The sequence below is a fragment of the Oncorhynchus clarkii genome, chromosome 24 (assembly GCF_045791955.1).
Source record: "Oncorhynchus clarkii lewisi isolate Uvic-CL-2024 chromosome 24, UVic_Ocla_1.0, whole genome shotgun sequence".
Taxonomy (NCBI): Eukaryota; Metazoa; Chordata; class Actinopteri; order Salmoniformes; family Salmonidae; genus Oncorhynchus; species Oncorhynchus clarkii.
The window spans coordinates 13,482,498-13,499,214 of NC_092170.1; the positions used below are offsets into that span (position 1 = coordinate 13,482,498).

The 16,717-nt window shown below is 44.8% G+C and overlaps 1 protein-coding gene across 2 annotated transcripts in view; it reads right to left on the bottom strand.

The window, feature by feature from the left end:
* Positions 1–12,964: 12,964 nt before the first annotated feature.
* LOC139382526 (sortilin-related receptor-like) overlaps positions 12,965–16,717 on the bottom strand; it is an 82,205-nt gene continuing 78,452 nt past the window's right edge. For both annotated transcript variants that reach the window (XM_071126622.1, XM_071126621.1), the window contains exons 47-48: positions 16,466–16,678; positions 12,965–15,777 (exon numbers count right to left, since the gene is read on the bottom strand). In XM_071126622.1, the coding sequence (XP_070982723.1) occupies positions 15,710–15,777; positions 16,466–16,678 (281 nt within the window). In that variant the 3' untranslated portion in view covers positions 12,965–15,709. The remainder of the gene's footprint in view (positions 15,778–16,465; positions 16,679–16,717) is intronic.

Genomic DNA, 16,717 nt, shown 5'->3' on the forward strand with positions numbered 1-16,717 from the left:
CTCAATAAAGCCTTTGTCCTCTCACATCACCAATGACATTGAGAATCGGCACCCAGCAACACCTGGCCCCTCGCAGCAGAGGCACCAGCGATAGCACTTTCTCTCCCAGCAGGCCACATGCAGCTCATGAGTTATGGTATAGAGAGGAGAGGAAGGGGGGATGAGGAGGACACTGTGGCTTTGTGCAACTCGTCTCACGTCTTCTCGTTTCTTTTCGTCTTCTCTCCTTCCACTTTCAACAAAATGCCACCTATGTTCATGGGCTAGGCTACACTTCTATACTTATAATCAGGATACAGGAGACTCGTCTTCTCCTGTAATTTTCCTAGCAGCCATCTTTTGTGTGTGTATGTGAGTGAGAGAGAGAGCGACACGGAGAGAGAGAGCGGGAGGGGAGGAGAGTTGCAGAGGCGGTCAGTCGGCTTTTCCTTTTTGCAACCTGATCTCTGTAACAAGGAGGTTGGGAGAGATAAAAGGAGAAAGGAGCCCTGTCTGAGCCTGACTACAGGAAGAAGGCCATTAGAGGTGAGTCAGTATCAGGTATGCGGTCAGAAATCCCAGCCAATCACAAGTTCAGTACATTAGGGAGACGGCAGCTTGTCTCCAGTCCCCCCTCCTCCCTCCCAACTGCTGCCCCATCAGAGTACAGCAATAACACACACACAACGTTGACATATATCGTTCATGGTTGCACTGACCTATCGTGTTGTTTTCAGATTTCTCACTGTCTGTAGCCTATAAGGGACATCCTGGCACATCAGTATAAAAAACAGACAACCCATTTTCTACTTGCCACTTCCTGCTGTTCCGAAACTTCGGAGTGAGCGACAAATGGACTCCGGAGGTTGTGTCATTACGATGATCTCCTTATCAGAATGGCTACTGCTGAAGAGGATCAGGGGCAGCAGAACCTCTATCTGATCATGACTGTGTCCAAAATGGCTCCCTATTCCTAATATAGTGCGCTACTTTTAACCAGAGCCCTATTAAAAAGGGAATAGGATGCCATTTGGGGCATAGTCCTTGACGGGTATAAAGCCTCCAACTCCTGCAGCTGGGAAAGTCTAGGAGAGCAATGGGGGCTTACGCCTGCCTGCAGGGGGTTCAGAGAGGGTGGAGGTGTGTGTACAGTATGTATGTGTACTGCTGAGGAATGCACATCTTTCAGACCACCTGACCCACTAGTCCCTGGGGTCTGTATAATTTAACCCAGGCTCAGAATAGAGCTGTCGCAAATACACTAGGTCCAGTTGCTTAACTTATTTTTAGACGCTTGCATTTTCTATTATCGGAGTACTCGGACAGGGTCAACAAAAATGGGTTGTTTATTTTCCTGGTCTAGAATGTAAAGAACTGTCATTCCTCTTTGGGTTGGCTATCAATAATGTGTTGATGTCAGCATTGGTCAGACGGACCTATACAGTTCAGGTTATACTCGTTACACATGATTAGATTGATTTCAATCCTCTAAAAAAATTCATCTGGGCAGAAAATGTACATGGAGGTTGACATTCCTCCTCACATGCTACTGCCACCTATCTCATTCAGTTGCTGTAGTCTATAATGTGATATTTTTGTACACATGACATGATGGACGGGATTCCATTCAATCAGAGAATCTTTCAGTCCTGAAGGTATTTACTTTACACTTTGAATTCAACTTTTTATTAGGATCCCCATTTGCAGACACAATAATGTCAGCTACTCTTCCTGGGGTCCAACACAGAACTATAAATACATTACAAACAATACCTTTACATTAAGACATTACAAACATTTAACAAGTAGACAGAATAGTAATTGTTTTTGAAAACAAAGCTCTTTTTCAAAACCAGCAAGTCAAAAACACTTGGAGACACAACCCAGGCCAGTAAAACGTATGTGTGAACGAACGGGTAAGAATTCAGAGGTATTCAAAAAGAGGCACGCAAATATTTCCTAATATGAATGCGGGATTCTCTGTGTTAGGATTTCATGATCGTTCAATGGTCTTCCATTGATCTTGTGTAAAATGCTTTGCTGCGCCTCTCTTCCCTGTCAAGTAGTCACAAGTAGCCATCTGAATGCACATACTGTACTTCCAGCCAATGCCATGCCAATGTGGGAGGTTTGCTCCGCTCAACAGGCAGCCACAGAATACCCATTCAAATGTCACTGCAATAGCCAACAGATGGTTTCCATCTATATCACAAAGTGACCACACATGTCAGTTCTCTCTCTCTCTCTCTCTCTCTCTCTCACGTGCAAATGCGCACGCGCACACTAACACACACTCCTGGCTTGACATGGGACTGGGGGCCCCAGTTTTCCTCCTTTTCACCAGTAATGACATGTGAAAGAAGCTGGCACGGCCTAATGTGGCACCGTGTCCAGACCAGAGAGACATTTTCTCCCAGGATGCCCGTTGCCCCAGCCACATCCCCAGACGCTGTTTGGTAATGGCCTCAGTGATTGAATGGTAGCGGAGGGCTGGGAAGGGGGGGGGGGGGGGGAGAGAACATTTTGTGTTTTTATTAACTTGGGAAGTTGGCAGATTGGGGCAGAGTGTCAGAAATGAACCTGATGAGGACGGAGGAGTCATCAAGGTGATGGGGTGAAGGTTTAAACGGTCAACCGTTTCCCTATAACAGTGCACTATTTTTTATTTAATAGACAACCTATTCCCTACAAAGTGTGTTGGTCAAAATTTGTGCACTTTATTGGCAATAGGTCATTTCAAACGCATCCTATTATGAGGGGGCCAATTACGTGTATTTTTGGTTCACACTCAAGTCATCTTTCATCTTTGGCCGTTTCAATGCCTCTCTGCAATCTTGCTAGTCCCAACTTCCCATCTTAGATGGAGAGAGCCTTACCCTACATGGTAGCATTAGCTTTAGGTATTGTGGATGAGACTGACTAAAAAAGGGCTTGAATGGCAGCTGCTCTGCTGTGTTCACCCCAGAGAGCAAGGGAGAGAGAGACGTGGACTCACTGCAGCCATCCCACACTGCAGAGCACGATGCCCATCAATCACCCTACTGTCCCACACAGCCTCCCATTGTTGGGGTTCCTGAGAATCAAGAAACACGTTGGCAACCTCTGTTTTTTGTTCTCAGAAGGGCCCTGCAATAACCATCCCTTTGTCCGAGTCGTATTGATGGAATCTGGAGAATAAGCAGATTTGCAACGGATATTAATGTGCCAGAACAATGAGTGATCAGCGGTGCAACACAGGTCAAACAACAAGCGTGGCTTTTATGTTGCCAGGATACTGTGTGCTTGGGGGTTATTCACTCACAGGAGGAAATGATCATATCTACACTGGGCCTGTCTGTAGTCACCCAGGTCCAGGCGCCGCCCTTGACAGATGGACGGACAGACAATCACTCTTGAAGACCAGAGAACCCTCACAACGACTGAAGGAACAAGAGTTCACAGGAAAAGAACATCAAATGCACATGCAAGCAAAGCATCGACTCGGTAGGTTGTGCCTGTGCCGTTAACGTCTTCATTTCAAACTCGTACCCTCCTCAGAGATGCCTATGGGGCTTACTATAACCCTCTCGCCACATGGAAGGGATTGTATTGGTTTAAGCCACAGGGAGTCTCTGTAGCTACAGAACACCTCCAGCCTTGTTCAATGCTGGGGAGATGTCTAACATTGGAGACCAAAAAATAAGAACTCACAAGGCTCACATTTTAGGCTATGCAAAATGTTAAAAAGCACCAAGGACATTAAGGAAGAGACATTTACATCTACAATGAGCAATATGCGTAAAATGATTTATACGTACATGCATATATATGGTTTGTGCTTAGTAGGCCACCGTACGTAAGGGAGTCTGTGATTTTGGCAAACAAGTATGTACTTAGACACAGTGTTAAAGAGGTGAAAATGATTCAGTAGAGTGCCAACAGCCTTCTTCAAATATTTACAAATAATTTTAAAAATCTGTATTAATGTGTTAAAACATGGCCAGGGCAGGGCAAGTGGCCAAAACTGTGGAAGTGGGAGGAAGCTGAATTAAACTTAAACCGGCATCTAGGAAAAGGACTAAATGCAGCTCATGAATTTGTTTGATGGGGGGACAGCAGGAATATCAGGACACTGGGTTTGCTCCAAAATTTTCTCACAAGAGGTCATGTTTGAGCCAGAGGGTTTAAAAGTCAAATTGGTCTTTCTCACACTTCACAGTTGTCATTAAGTTGCCATTACGTTTGTGTGTGCGCACATCCATGTGTGTGTGTGTGTGTTTGTGCGTGCGTGTTTGTGCGTGCGTGCGTATGTTGAGCTGAGGGTTGACTCCTGAGCTTGATGCTGAAACAGCAGAAGGGCTAGGAGGGGGTAAGCCTTCTCAACCTTGTCCACTCTGTGAGGATATAGGCAGCTAGCCCCAGTCCTGATGGAGACTCACTGAAACCTAGCTAAACATAGCAACCTGACCAGGCCCGCTATTATTAGGAAGTATGCACTGAAAAGGGTCAGCAGTCGCCATGGAGAGAATATGATAGTGGCCACTGTCCGGAGTGGTAGCACACCTCGAATCAGTCTGAAATGGTATTTTATGCCCTATAAAGTGCACTGTTTTAGACCAGGACCCATAGGGCTCTGGTTAGAAGTCATGCATTATAGGTATATAGGGGATATGGTGCAATTTGGGAGTTGGAGAAAGAGTCTAAGACAGAAATGGATTTGTCATTATTGCGGCGATATAAATAAGATGTTCTGTTCTGTCTCTTGATTTATCTCACAATATGACTGCACTGCAGACTATGGTTTCATCTACCCGTCTCTTTGACTTGGAAGATTTGACTTAATTTCTCTATTCTAATTCAAGTCCTCTCCTTTGTATCAATGATACAGGCTTTTAAAGAAATTACAGAAAATTGTACATGAGATTTTAGTTTCACTCAAGTCAAAGAAAAGACTGGTAAAATGATGCATCTTGTGACACTCACACCAAGTAAGGACCTGTGTACTCTAGTCTACTGTTATTTATACTGTGGCCAGAGGCAGCTTCACAATTTGTGGACGGCTACGGTATGTTTGATGACATAAAACCGTCAACGATAACAAGAATGAAAGACAGATGGACTGAAAGGAGAAAGAAAGAAAACATTTCTTCTGGGTGTCAGTTAGCTAGCAGCACAGCACAGCTAGGGAGTCTTGTTGCTAGGAGAGGAACAGCACCAATCTCTCCAATTGGCTAGAAAGACCTGCATGATCCTCCAATAAAACCCCACACAGCACCAGGACAGTGCTAGCCATCGTGACAATTGATATGGTAGCCGAGTTCAGGGCTGAAGTGGATTGAAAGGTATATTTATTGGAAAGGTCAAGATTGGACTGATTGTGTGTGTGTGTGTGTGTGTGTGTGTGTGTGTGTGTGTGTGTGTGTTGGTAGTAAATGGGAGTTATTAGAAATGTTGAGAATGCAAGGTGCTATTTTCCTGATTTGTATTCTCTGAAACCATAGTCATCACACATGCTACACACTAAAGAATGGTTCCACACTAAAGAGTGGTTCCAGCCTAAAGAGTGGTTCCAGCCTAAAGAGTGGTTCCACACTAAGGAGTGGTTCCACACTAAGGAGTGGTTCCAGCCTAAAGAGTGGTTCCAGCCTAAAGAGTGGTTCCAGCCTAAAGAGTGGTTCCACACTAAGGAGTGGTCCCACACTAAGAAGTGGTCCCACACTAAGGAGTGGTCCCACACTAAGGAGTGGTCCCACACTAAGGAGTGGTTCCACACTAAGGAGTGGTTCCACACTAAGGAGTGGTTCCACACTAAGGAGTGGTTCCACACTAAGGAGTGGTCCCACACTAAGGAGTGGTCCCACACTAAGGAGTGGTCCCACACTAAGGAGTGGTTCCACACTAAGGAGTGGTTCCACACTAAGGAGTGGTCCCACACTAAGGAGTGGTCCCACACTAAGGAGTGGTCCCACACTAAGGAGTGGTTCCACACTAAGGAGTGGTTCCACACTAAGGAGTGGTTCCACACTAAGGAGTGGTCCCACACTAAGGAGTGGTTCCACACTAAGGAGTGGTTCCACACTAAGGAGTGGTTAACTCCCAATATTTGGAATAATAGAACCAGTATTGCATGACAATAAAAGTCCCAGCTGTGTCCCATCGGTTTCTCTGACGAGGTCAACCTACACGTCTCCCAAAGCAGAGGGAAGTGATTGAAAGTTTGAACTTGGCTTTCGGCACCCTATCCTGCTAGACATTCCCAGCAGTCATTTGCTTTTAATACTAATGTAAATGTTCACCCAACACTTTACCCAGTGGGCAGAACTGGTTGTTCACCCAACACTTTACCCAGTGGGCAGAACTGGTTGTTCACCCAACACTTTACCAGGTGGGCAGAACTGGATGTTCACCCAACACTTTACCAGGTGGGCAGAACTGGTTGTTCACCCAACACTTTACCAGGTGGGCAGAACTGGATGTTCACCCAACACTTTACCCAGTGGGCAGAACTGGTTGTTCACCCAACACTTTACCCAGTGGGCAGAACTGGTTGTTCACCCAACACTTTACCCAGTGGGCAGAACTAGTTGTTCACCCAACACTTTACCCAGTGGGCAGAACTAGTTGTTCACCCAACACTTTACCCAGTGGGCAGAACTGGTTGTTCACCCAACACTTTACCCAGTGGGCAGAACTGGATGTTCAACCAACACATTACCCAGTGGGCAGAACTGGTTGTTCACCCAACACTTTAACCAGTGGGCAGAACTGATTGTTCACCCAACACTTTACCCAGTGGGCAGAACTGGTTGTTCACCCAACACTTTACCCGGTGGGCAGAACTGATTGTTCATCCAACACTTTACCCGGTGGGCAGAACTGGTTGTTCACCCAACACTTTACCAGGTGGGCAGAACTAGTTGTTCACCCAACACTTTACCAGGTGGGCAGAACTAGTTGTTCACCCAACACTTTACCAGGTGGGCAGAACTAGTTGTTCACCCAACACTTTACCAGGTGGGCAGAACTGGTTGTTCACCCAACACTTTACCCAGTGGGCAGAACTGGTTGTTCACCCAACACTTTACCAGGTGGGCAGAACTAGTTGTTCACCCAACACTTTACCCAGTGGGCAGAACTGGTTGTTCACCCAACACTTTACCCAGTGGGCAGAACTGATTGTTCACCCAACACTTTACCCAGTGGGCAGAACTGGTTGTTCACCCAACACTTTACCCAGTGGGCAGAACTGGTTGTTCACCCAACACTTTACCCAGTGGGCAGAACTGGTTGTTCACCCAACACTTTACCCAGTGGGCAGAACTGGTTGCAATGACGTAAGGCGGATGTTTTTTGTTGTTGTGTGATATCATGGTACTGACGTTTACAAAGAAATGACATCTTTCAATTGTAGTCCTTTAGCTCGTATCCAGAGCGACTTACAAATAAACATCATTATGACTTCCTGTGCCAAATGTTGCCCACTTGGTAGGGTACACAGACAATCGATTTCTTAGCAAAAAACTTATTGCAAGTTGACTATTCACCTTCAGAGAAATGTCACCTTCTTACTGAGCCAGGTTAGTCAATAATCATGTTTCCATCCAACCCTTTTTATGCAAGTAAAAAGTAGGCTGCCTGTCGGATAAAAAAAACTCAGGCCAGGCCTGTTGGAAAAAGCAATTGTCGGTAAACTTTCCTAAATGTTGACAAAACCAAAATACGTTTGAAAGGGTGGATCCTTATTTTGTCTGGGAAATAGATAATGCCACAAATGGCAGTGAATTTTTGTTTTGCACATCTTTTGATAGAATAGCCATCATGTCGCAGTAAATGTGCAGTCACATGATGCTATGTTGTGTGGTCCTATGACAAAGTGCTTTTCTTTACACTACGTAATCATGCACAGCTTTTTATTTACACTACGTTACACTAGCCAATTTGATGGAAACACACCGCTGCCTGAAAATGTGCATCTCTTTTTGTGTGAATATTAAAATATCCACCTGAAAATCTTTCGACAAATGGATGGAAACCTAAAGTAGCTATTGAGACAGACATTTTCATATAAAAAAAACAATACCAAGGTACCCTTATGATGCAAGTTAAAATGTCATTATCTTGACATGTCCACAAGGATAACTCTTTCAACCTGGACATCCAAAGACTTCTCAGAGGGAAAGTGCCTTTTGAGTTCCCCCTAACAGTGGTCACAATAGACCACAATGGCTGTGGCTTGCTGTCCACAACGGCCTGCCTTCTCTATCGCAAGCCTGTCCTTGACCTTGACCAGCCATCAGTTTCCAGCCTAATGACCTTTCAGCTCCCAACCAATCAGTGGGTCAGGTACCTCTTGACCCCTGGGAAGTGGTAAAGGTGGACTCTCTTCCTCTGGTCAAGTGGCTGTAGAAACTACACACCACACACGTGCACCCACACTGTTCACTGCCCGTCGCTGACCTTCAACCTCCTACTGAGTTGTACTGAGGAGCCTCCATGGTCCTCTGATTGGATTGGCCATGATAGAGCCCACTGTGTGAAGTGTCTAACGGTCTGATAATGGTAGGAACACTCAAGGAGAGTGCCCTTCCTTCCTTATGAAGGAACTCCTCGGGAGAGGCGAAGGTCGAGTCAAGGGTCCTCCGAAACATGACCCCTTAAACCACGCTTCTTAACAACTGCTCGCTTAACCCGGAAGCCTGCTGCAACAATGTGTTGGAAGGAAACACTGTTCAACTGACAACCGAGGTCAGCCTGCAGGCACCCGGCCCGCCACAAGGAGTCACTAGAGTGCAATGAGCCAAGTAAACCCCCCCCCGGCCAAACTCTCCCCTAACCTGGACGACGCTGGGCCAATTGTGCGCTGCCCTATGGGACTTCTGGTCACAGCCGGTAATGACACAGCCTGGGATCAAACCCCTGCAATGCAGTGCCTTAGACCGCTGCACCACTCGGGAGGCCCCTATTTTGTATAATTAGAATAAAGTGAAAAACGTTGGTAACGTCTAAGTTCTGTATAATACAGGCTAATATAGCCTGTATTATACATTTTTTAAAACAAATTATGACTAAGCAGGAGATCTCCCTTCTCTCTCGAGGTAGCCTAGTGGTTAGAGAGGCAGGTAGCCTAGTGTTTAGAGAGGCAGTTAGCCTAGTGGTTAGAGCGGCAGGTAGCCTAGTGCTTAGAGAGGCAGGTAGCCTAGTGGTTAGAGCAGCAGGTAGCCTAGTGGTTAGAAAGGCAGGTAGCCTAGTGGTTAGAGAGGCAGGTAGCCTAGTGGTTAGAGAGGCAGGTAGCCTAGTAGTTAGAGAGGCAGGTAGCCTAGTGGTTAGAGAGGCAGGTAGCCTAGTGGTTAGAGAGGCAGGTAGCCTAGTGGTTAGAGAGGCAGGTAGCCTAGTGGTTAGAGAGGCAGGTAGCCTAGTGGTTAGAGAGGCAGGTAGCCTAGTGGTTAGAGAGGCAGGTAGCCTAGTGGTTAGAGAGGCAGGTAGCCTAGTGGTTAGAGAGGCAGGTAGCCTAGTGGTTAGAGAGGCAGGTAGCCTAGTGATTAGAGAGGCAGGTAGCCTAGTGGTTAGAGCGTTGGACTAGTAACTGAAAGGTTGCAGGATCGAATCCCTGAGCTGACAAGGTAAAAATATGTTGTTCTGCTCCTGAACAAGGCAGTTAACCCACTGTTCCTAGGCCATCATCGAAAATAAGAATTTGTTCTTAACTGACTTGCCTAGTTAAATAAAAGGTCAAAATATATCTTAAGTCTCAGCATCCAGGACACAATCATTTTCTCTTTGATTTTGAGGTCATTCACCTCTCTATACAAGAGGATTCGACAAAGTAGTTGACTAATGATGTTTATCAGTTTGATTGGGTCTTGGAACACTGTAATGTGGCAGTAATAAATGTCTTGTTGAGGAGGCAACACAGATGGTGTTATATCAAGCATGCCCTCTGCTGGAGGAGATTCCAGGCTGAGAAATAAACACTTGTTCAAGTTTCCTCCTCCCAAATCTCTGGCCAGTGAGAATCCTTAGCAATCTGAGGCCCACTAGAGGGGTACTGTAGGCTACAGGACTATGTAACAGGGTTGTTTGAGTACTTACCAGAAGCAATGTAGGAGTCTGAGAACCATGGTGCCGGAAAATTACTATATATGGGGCTTACAATTGTTAAATCGGAAGACGTTCATCCGAAACTGTGACATGCACACATTTGTGAACTGGGTAACCTATTGGTTTAAAAATACCTTGGGATGTGTGTGTGTTCTGCACTGTCCAGTCTGTGCTGTGTACGGTGAACGCTGCCTGGCCATGACAGTACGGGCTGTTTATCCAGACTAACCCTCTCACCCCCCTCCTCCCCAGCATCTGCTCATCGTCCTCCCAAGGCCCGGGCCTTTTCCTGGCTACAGTACACACTGGAGCCCACTGTTGCGTCTGCTGGGGCTGATAAGAGGCACCGACCTCAATGCTGCTCCCTCCGATGCACTGACAGGTCACCAACAGAACAACTGGCTGTTGTATAGGGGGGAGTGGGAGGGAGAGACAAATCTGTGATTGACATGAAATTACACCAGTTGAAGGGAGGGTCAGGGCCTGGCCGCTTATGTTTGGGGTCATTTCTTAAGCACTGTTTAACAAATCATTGTTGTCTACAAAGGTCGATAGTGATACCATGATGTGGAATATTCCATTCAAAATCTAGAACTGATGGTCTCAAATCTTGAACAATGTACTTTTCTCAGTGCACTGGCATCCGTTACTCACATAAACAGTGATTGTGATTTGGAAAGAGATGAATAACTTCGACTTGAAAAGAGAAACAGGGAGGAATTAACTTCTTCAACAAGCAGGTCTTTCTCCGACAGCTCTGAAACCGAACACGTGAGACCTCTAGTGGTAGCCTTGAGAACGACGAAGCAATTCCACAAAAGAAGAAAAGCTTGTCTGGATCCCAAATGGAGCCCTACACTATAAAAAGGCAAACAAAAAAAGCCAAAGACAAGAGCATCCCTGGTATGACGGCACAGTTACTGTGAACAGTTGAGCCGAGGAAGGAGCTTTTCTGACTGCAGGTCTGTGTTTTCTGAACAACAGTGGGGGCTAAATGCATCACAGCGTCAGATAAATCCTGACACTCTGTGGTGTCAGTGCTCTCTGTCTGAGCTGCCCTCAGAATCTGATGGGACAGATGAGAATGGAGAGGTGAGAGGAGTACCGCAACTCAATTTAGAACGTCGTAAGAGTGGAGTGCTTTCTTTTTGGAGCAGAGAAAGAAAGAAAGAAAGGAGAGCAGTCTGTTACAGTACATCGTCATTGAGCTTTTAAAAGAATCTGTAGCCTACACAACAAATATACTTGGATTCATCCGAGCACAGCATGTCTGGGTCCGCTGTCTGTGGTTGACCAGGACGAGTCAGATCTGAAAATAAATACAGCCAGACGAGTTTAGTCCGAGAAATAACAGAGAGGAGACAGTTGAGAAGGAGCAAATATTTCTAATAGCGGTTCCCGACAGGGTATTTTTGCTGAGAGAGACTGCCCAGTTGGTTACTCTTTGGGCAATATATGATAATGTCCCTTTCAGGATTTAATTCCCTGTACTATAACAGTGTTGTTTGAAGTCATGTTTGAAGTTCAAGATTATTAACTATGTTTGGGAGCGTTTCTTTCGGCAATGTCAGAGGGTTCTTTTCAGGTGGAACACAACAATGAGCTGGCGCAAAGGAATGAGAGATTAAAGAAGAGGTCATACAGAACTTTTGCCCCTGGGGATGCTCTTGAGAAAAAAGGGCTAAGTGGACAAATATATCAAGAAGTGCACCTTGTTATGATAAACATATTGTGTGTGATAATGTGCTGTATATGAACCATACAGCAAACATTCAAGTCAACATTTAGCAAACAATTAGGGAAAGGGGATACCTAGTCAGTTGTACAACTGAATGCATTCAACCAAAATGTGTCTTCCGCATTTAACTCAACCCCTTGTAATCAGAGAGCAATTCAACTTCCATATTCAACTTTCAACGTTCGTCTTTAAGTATTATAGTATTTATTTGATGAAGTTTGAACTGCTGTTGATATACTGAAAGCATGACATACAGTATAGAAGTGTGAAGAGCGTCTTGCTAATGACCTTGTTAAACTTAGCGCTGTTCATGATTTTACTATTTAAGTACACAATTATCCCCCCCCCCAAAAAAAAATAAAAAATAAATATGTACACTTGATTAAGGTAACACTTCAAAACTTTGATTAAAATCACAAAAGATATTACTCTCTTTTGCGGTTGTATTGTTCTGTTTTTTCATTTCATGGATGTCTATTCCATTGATTACTGTACTTTGTACCTTCAAAGCACCTAGCCTGACAGTCTCAGAAGCACACCTGCCTCTTTACTTAATCATAGAGCTGTCTGGGGAATTGTGCAGCCTGCATTAAAGCTGGAATGACCTCACTGTTTGTTTCTAGCCCTCTCTCTCTTTCTCAGAAGTTCCCCTGAGAGCATGGACAATGCCCTTCACTCAACAGTCATAAAAGCCTTATGAGCGTCAGTGGAGCTGTGGTCGTTCTGCGTGACTGGAGGAACGAGAGAGAATGAAAAGACCAGGAGATGAGACGCGAGTCAAAAGCCACAGTGAGAGTGGCCTGATTAAGGACTGACCCCAGTTCATCTCCAGGACGTCCGTACTCTAGAACCTCTAGAACCTCTACACACACATACTCTACATGCACTCCTTCCTGTTTCACGCTGCCAAATACTGAAGGACTTACTCATAGCATTGTGGTTAACCAAGGCTGAGTTCGTCGTTGCTTTGTTAAGGGTCTTTGAGGAGACTCGATAGGGGATTTGTTTATTTCTATCAAAAGCATTTGGAAGTTGGAAGGACATTGACTAAAGACAGTAAATTAAACAAAAAAGAATTAAATCATTTTAGAAAGCAGAGATCTTCAGTGTTGTTTTTGTCTATCCATCCATCCATCCTCTCTGTGAAAAAAGAGGAAAATGAGGCTTCGGCACATTTCCAGTGAGTTTATTTCAGTAGAAGTGGTTTTTAAAACACTTCACACTGTACCTCAAACATCTCATTTCCTTGAGACCCCCATAAGCAAGCAAGATCAACATATTCAAATATGGCGGTGTCCAATATCATTATATTCTGTGCAAAAACATTTTTAAGCATACTATTTTACAGAAGAAAAAATTAAAATCTACATTTTGGAAGGGTTGGGGGTTGAAACGGTCACACAATCAAGATGTATATTTTGTACAATTGTCAAAACTTGGGTCTACATGAGATAAAATCCATCAGGTGGCTGTAGATATGTGCCTTGTTTAAAACAGCCAAAGCAGACAGGAGTAGTATAGAACTGTATAGAACAACAACAAACGACTTCTACTGCTCTCTCTTCAGTACAGATCATTCTCTTTAGCAATTGTTTAAGGGTACTGAGTGTGTGTGTGTGTGTGCACTCGTGTCGTCATAAATACAGTACATACATACAAACTCAATGTGTTCTAATAAGGCATATGTGGCAAATCAAAGTCCACAGAAAATAAACAGTCCCATCAGTAACTTTACAGCACTATTTAAGGCCTGGAAAACAGAAAAGGGGGAGATAAAATCACAAGTACCTTAAGGAAAGAATGTCAAAACAATGTATTGAAAGCAGCCCTGCAGTGGCCGGGGGCCGGAGAGTGCGATGGGGGGGGGCTGCTGTGACGTCACCCCCACAGTGGGATGGGGACGTGGTCCTGGAGTCTGGGGGTGCGATGCCTGCCCTGAACCAGTCTACAGTCAGACACTATCAAAACTCAATATCAGGTCTCTCTTCCAAGAGTATAGGGGTGAACCCTTCAAAGTAGAGTTCTTGGCTATACAAAGTGAGAGGACTGCGAGTGTATCCATTTCACATGAGAGGTGGGAGGGAGAGGGGGGACCACATTGCCTCGTAGCCATAAAATCACAGATATAAAATACATTCATGAACAAAACCCCAAAACAGGTCAATGAATAAAAGCATACCTCACATCAATTGAAATGGCTCTTTAGCATAGAGGAAAATACACGTTTCAGTTCATGACTACACAGTAGGTTGAGATGGGGAAGAGTAAAAACAAAAACATTTCTTGGCGCATCAAACTGACGTGAAGCGTTTTGCTAAACAGGGAAAGAGAGCCGGACACACAGTCCACTTCACTGTGACCTAAACATCATATTGTTATCCCAGCAAGCAAAAGTGGTTTCAATGACATCGTTATGATGTCTATATTATTAAATTATGATTAGGTTGTAGATTAGACGTGTCCTTTTTTTAAAACAAAAAAACAAACAGCAACCACAAAATGCAATAATCTGGTTATCTGACCAGATTACAACCAAAATATGACGTCTTTCCCCATGACATCTTGCGCTCGTCATTAAAAATATATCTTGCTGTAACAGAGACCAGTTCCTTGTCATCTGGTTTTATATTTTCAACCAGAAAACCAGTTTACAACATTACGTCATGCTCCAAATGCTGTCTCTAGGGTTACGATAGTACCTCAGTGAGGGTTCTGGCGAAAGACTCAGATGATGGTACCACGCCAGTGTCAGACCAGACAAAGACCCAGTTCCCTGAGAACATCAGAGACAAAGGTTCCAAACACTACAAACTAACGGCAGCAGATTGGGCGTAATAATATTTGAATAACAAGAATATTTACATCGTGGTGGTCCTGAAAAAAACCCAACTAAAATCAAACTGTTTTCCTATTGATGCAGCATTGGGAGTAGAGAAACACAACAGAATGATCAAGCTGACTTTTTGGAGTTAATAATGTGAACAACTCCTCTTGTGTTATTGTTACTGCTGAGTAGACTACAGCAACTCCTGTGCTGGTGGTAGGAGGAACATGGATCTATATGACACTGCCTGGTGCCATCGATTTCATCTAATCGCTACTCATTGGTTGGTTACGCGGACGCCGAAATGCTGTGTTCAGGGCAACGGACAGTTTCAAATCAAATATCAACAGATTAAAGCGATCTCATTCGAACAGACAGTAACATATTCAGATCGATTTCAGTATGGACACTAAACAACGTACCATGGGCAAATAGTATACTCTTTAAAGTGACATAAATCCTGAATAAATACCATAAAGACTGTTAATTTATGCTGTGTCAAGAGCTTGTTTTCCTCACTCCCTTCAAGAAGCTTTTATTGGTAACTTTTGAACAATATTTTTTTTTACATACAGTATATTGATTATATTTTCTTTCCTTAGGTGTGTTTTTTTCTGCATTGGATATTCCAGTTGCTAGGTACTTATTTTGGCTTCAAGCAATGAACTGCTCTTTATGGAGTTAGTTTGTAGTTGGGTCTATTCTCCCAGAGCGACTAACACACGACTCGACTCGCCTGACAGACTCCTAATCCTTCACAGTTAGCATCAGTTCCCGACCAATAAAGTCCTTTGACCGATATATATATATTATGTATAAAAAAATAAGTTATTGCGCATCCCAAAAAAGTGCATCGTTTTTTTCTTTTAAAAAATATCTCTCGTTGCGTTTCACTTTTTCTTCCTTTGATCCGGAATCGTATTAAGACTGTTTTCTCGGAGGGTGTTGGTTGACGAAAGTGTTGGCGCACCTTCTTTCTTGACCTCTGACCTTTTGTCGTACCACGTGGGCACGGGTGCGTAGGTGACGGGTTGGGACAGGCAGGGCAGAGTGTATAGTAGAGGGATAGAGGATGAGGAGGGGTGGTCCTGCTACGCAATCACCATGGGAACGTCGTCTGAGAAGCCGCTGATCATGGGGGTGTCTTCGTCATCGTCACCTTAAAGGAGGACGGGTAAACAAGAGAACAATGACATGATAGTTGCATTGAGAACGGCTCATGCTAAAATGTGGTTTATGATCCTGGTCATACCCATGAGAAATGAGTGGGGCCAGGAGTTTCTCCGGACAATGGGACCTGACAAGGACAAACTACGGTCCCTAGCAGCACAGCCTTTAATTGGGGACCAGAGTTTTCCTGGTCAGGTCACACCATCAGAAGAAACTCCGGGCCCTATAAGTGATTTTCATTAGATTTTTTTACCTTTATTTAACTAGGCAAGTCAGTTAAGAACAAATTCTTATTTTCAATGACGGCCTAGGAACAGTGGGTTAACTGCCTGTTCAGGGGCAGAATGACAGATTTGTACCTTGTCAGCTCGGGGATTTGAACTTGCAACCTTTCGGTTACTAGTCCAACACTCTAACCACTAGGCTACCCTGCCGCCCCAAAAGCCATGCCAATCAGATGGACGCAGAGCGGGATACCCGATGGGTGTTAGTTCACAAATAAAGACAACGTGGTTCAAGTCCAACACAGTGTAGACTGATAACATTAAGGCTCCTTAGCAGCCATCACACGCAGGCAAAGTCAACGGTAACATCAAGAGTCAACACAAAACAAGGGAGCGACGCAATTACGGACGTATGTGGCTACTTCGATATAGAACTTAACCAAGGAGTCTTACCCAGCTCGTCCCCCGAGGAGAAGATGGCCGAGCCCAAGCGGGAGTTGTAGTGGCTGTTGGAGAAAGCGGTGAAGTTGTTCTGCAGGCGGCGGTGCCTCAGGTACAGGACCACCAGGACCCCACACAGCCCCAGCAGCAGCAGGAACAGCACCGGCACCACCACGACTGCCATGTCCCCTGACTGACCCGAGCTCCGCACTGCATCACTGGGACCTGCAGGGAGGTGGGGGGAGGAGTTACACCTGGTGAGTG